General features: G+C 36.7%; 1 protein-coding gene across 1 annotated transcript; it reads left to right on the top strand.

The window, feature by feature from the left end:
• Positions 1-1,525: 1,525 nt before the first annotated feature.
• On the top strand, positions 1,526-3,139 carry LOC105569134. The gene is made up of 4 exons (XM_012025332.1): positions 1,526-1,569; positions 1,672-2,277; positions 2,341-2,500; positions 2,949-3,139. The coding sequence occupies exons 2-4, from the start codon at positions 1,885-1,887 to the stop codon at positions 3,137-3,139; spliced, it is 744 nt and encodes a 247-aa protein (XP_011880722.1). The 5' UTR covers positions 1,526-1,569; positions 1,672-1,884.
• The last annotated feature ends 628 nt before the right edge of the window (positions 3,140-3,767 follow it).

Below are 3,767 nucleotides of genomic sequence, written 5' to 3'. Positions count from 1 at the left end.
TAATAATCTATAATTAAGAAGAATTCTGTACATTTATTATGTTTGTTGCTTATATTGGCTCATTTTAGTAAGTTTGTACGTGAAAGTGAAAAGAGGTTATGTTCATAAAGAATAAATCAATGTATATAATATAATTAGTTAATAAATTAAATAATTAAATATGTACGAGGTCAGTCCGGAAAGTATCTGACCTTGTACTCTAACCTTGTACCTGAGTGTGCTATTGTTAAAACTATAGCTATTCGTCTTTTAGGGTGGACCTTTACGAGTGCCCCTGCCAGGCAGCACGGGCCTTCGAGTCTTCAGTCGACAACGGTACGCTGTTTAGCAAACATTGAATTTTGTGCGCGTCGCATTTTGGAAGCGTTTTAAATTTGTAAAAAACGCTATTATTTTCTTTTGAAGTTCGATTATAACTTGTGGAATTAAAAAAATAAATTTCAATGAATTTTAAAAAATGTTTTTATTATTTCATTATTAAGTATAAAACATAAGACCATATAACGCTTACCTAAAATTAAGACCTATAATTAATCTTAAAGATGACTAAAAAATATCTAAAGAGAATCTATAAAGATGTCTATAAAGATGTCTAAGAGAAGCCTTAAAGATTACTAAAAGATATCTACAAGTAGTCTTCTTTTAGTTATCATATGGACAAAACTTGGAAGTGACACAATTTGTCGCATCCGACGGCTATTAGTCATCATTTCGGCGACTAAATGCTACAGCCGAAAGATGTCCGTGACAAAAATATGTCCAGTTTTAGTAGTCTTTTTAGACGACTTGGTGCTGTCTGGGAAGAGTACCTTTATCACTGTGCAATGTACCGTCCCTGAACGCGCGAACTTTAAACTACCTGATTTGTCTATTATAAATGCTTCCCATTTGAAAAGTATTATAGCCTCGACATTTTCGTATTAGGATTTTCGTCTTACTTTTTGCTCAGAAATACGTTATTAAAATTTCGGTCACGAATTGCGGTACACCCTGTATATAAGAAATCGTACAAATAAAATCTGTAAACAGAGTTATGGTGGGATTATTAAATTGTTACAAATATGTACACATGGGTGCATTTATATCTTACTGTTAGAGTATTAAATAGCTGTTCTCTAATGGGTAGATATGATTGCCACCCGTTTGTACTACAACAACGTATGTCCCTAACAGCACATGATATTCTGAGTATCATCACATTTTCATACTCATCGTACTGTGATCATCCGTAAAATACTGAGATCAACACTATAATATCTTTTACAGTATCATTCGGTTTCCTTTCGCACGCGTATGATCTCAGGTGTGACTCGAGGTACGGAAATGATACGTACGCTTTTGTTACGCGCGCGTATAATCTTGGTAAATACTGAAGATATGGAAACAGTATCAGCTCGCGCTCAGTAACAGACACAACACGCCATTGGTAGAAAGAGGTCACGTGACCCCCACCGGATCGCAACAGGCGAGCGTGACGATCGGTAGAGGGGCACGGGGAGAATACTTAGGCTTGGAAGTGACGTGTTACCCTGGACGTGGGACACGAGTTTATTTGGCAGAGTAACCCAGGTAGCAATAGTGCCCTGCTTTTACTAGCTTTTGAGCCCGCGCGAAGCCGGGTCTATAAGTTATCGCTTTAAGGTTGCCTTTACTGTTGTCTTATTATTTTAGGTTATATTGAAACATTTGCTGTACATTATTGTATGTGCTCTGGAAGTTGGTTTTTATGGAAGCATTCGCTTCCATAAAACTGTGAGAACAGTGTGGAGTACTGTGGAGAACTGTGAACTGTTCAGTTATTTCGAGACACTTCTGGCAGAGGACGAGGAATGTCGGCAGTGCTTTCGACAATTTCGCAGCTTGTGCACGACCCTTTTAGTGCCGATGGAGGGTATTGTCGGCGACAGTGCCAAAAGTATACAAAGTATCGTCGACCGCGACACGAACTTTGCGCGGAAGTACGGATACGCGGGAGGTCTTCGATGGAATGCGATCAGCGCCGTGGAGATATTCGAGCCTGTGCTCGCTTACTGGGAAAAGCGCGTGGACACCGACAAGAGCACGCTCGAGCGTTTGCTCGACACTGGCGTCTTGCTGGAACTAATGAATTTGTTTGTACACATGAACAGAGATGAATTTTACTCCACGCACGTGTCGGTCAAGTGCAAGTCGTGCCTGGGCAAACTCTGTACAGTTAAGAGGGACTTGTACAACGCCGTGGTGATAAAATGCAGATTCGTCAGTCTGGTATGTAAGTTTTCCGTTAACATTCAATTCGTATACATTCAATTGCTCATATTTAGACATAAGTGTAATAATAATAATTTTAAATGATTTTAGATTAAACAATTGGCACGATTAACAGGACAAGACGTTAAACATTCGTGTTTACGATTATTGAGACAAATAATCTCAAACGAAGTTGCGGTGCTGTTCAACTGGCACGGTGTCAAAAACAAAGAAAACTTTTCTAAACTGAACCTGTGTCAAGTAATTCTAAGTAAGTAAAATATTAAGAAACAATTTTCCTTTTTATTAATATTATTCAGGTTTGGGTAGTGTCTAGTTAAGAAAATAAAAGTTAGGTTAAAAAGTTAAATAATTTTAACTTAACTTAGTTACGTTATAGACTGTAAACTTTTAACTAAATTTAGTTACATTTTATCGGTAACTTTTAACTTTTAATTTACATCTCTCTTAGACCCGGTTTTTCATTTTCTTGTAAACTATTAACCAGAGGTTAATCATTTCTCTGTCTCTTTTTAGATAATAATATAAAGAAAGATAGAGAGTCGAGTAACTTGTGGTTAACAATTTACCAGAAGTTAGTCGACTCTGCATCTTTTTCTATGTTATTATCCGAGAAGAGACAGAGTCGACTAACCTCTAATTAACAATTAACAAGAAAATTAACAAGATAAAAAATTTTTTATTTGTAATTTTTGCAGGTGTGATAAGGAACGCCCATACATCCGTGAAGGATGAACAAATATCTAAACCAATAAAAATATGGTTGGCACATGCCAAAGAACGTATAGAACGACAGAGAGGAAAAAATACAACAGATCAAGTTCGAAACAACGACGGACGGGATGCTCCGGCCCAGCTCCAGTCTCGTCGTGGGAGCGACGATCATTAGAATCCGCGGGCTTCTTCTATTAGAAAAATTATCTTGTACGAAGAAAGAATATTTCTAATATATACAGGGTAAGTCATTTTAATTTATCACCCATTAAAACCAAATTTATTTATTAGGGGTGGTAAATTAAAATGACTCACCCTATATATATTAGAAATATTTCTCTTTAAAATTCTTTCTTTGTACAAGATTATTTTTATTTATATTTTAAGTTCTTATTTTGAAAATGGCAATTTTATTTAAGTTTTAAGTTGAAGTGATGTAATGTATGCGTATGCGACAAGGGGAACATGATTGTATTCACATATTTACTGAACCACACGTCGATGAGATGTTGTAACACCAGGCAACTTAGAGTTTCGGCTGATTGAACTTTTTGGCTTTCGAAATTCGAGTGGGAGACCAGCCAGCCAGAAAGTGGCTTGTTCTTATTTTGTTGTTACGTATATAACTTACCGTTGTTAATCATTTAAAAAAAACATAAAGGTTTTGTTGCCCCCCCCGAAGAAGATTGCAAGGACGTACAGATTGTATATTGTCGGGCTTGTGAATACAGTGGGTGATTTAAATTCGCGAAATTTGAGTAACTTTCATGGAGAGAAAGAGAGGACGTTGTGACCATTCTTGG

The sequence above is a fragment of the Vollenhovia emeryi genome, unplaced genomic scaffold (genome assembly GCF_000949405.1).
Source record: "Vollenhovia emeryi isolate VEMERY1.0 unplaced genomic scaffold, V.emery_V1.0 DF942366.1, whole genome shotgun sequence".
In the NCBI taxonomy this organism is placed as follows: Eukaryota; Metazoa; Arthropoda; class Insecta; order Hymenoptera; family Formicidae; genus Vollenhovia; species Vollenhovia emeryi.
The sequence above is the reverse complement of the archived record's forward strand: the minus strand, read 5'-3'. Positions and strand labels throughout refer to the sequence as shown.

Coding starts and splice junctions, on each gene's coding strand:
- LOC105569134 (XM_012025332.1), top strand. CDS start 1,885: ATGGAGGGTATTGTCGGCGACAGTGCCAAAAGTATACAAAGTATCGTC. Junction 2,278..2,340: donor TTTCCGTTAACATTCAATTC/GTATACATTCAA, acceptor AAATGATTTTAG/ATTAAACAATTGGCACGATT. Junction 2,501..2,948: donor CCTGTGTCAAGTAATTCTAA/GTAAGTAAAATA, acceptor TAATTTTTGCAG/GTGTGATAAGGAACGCCCAT.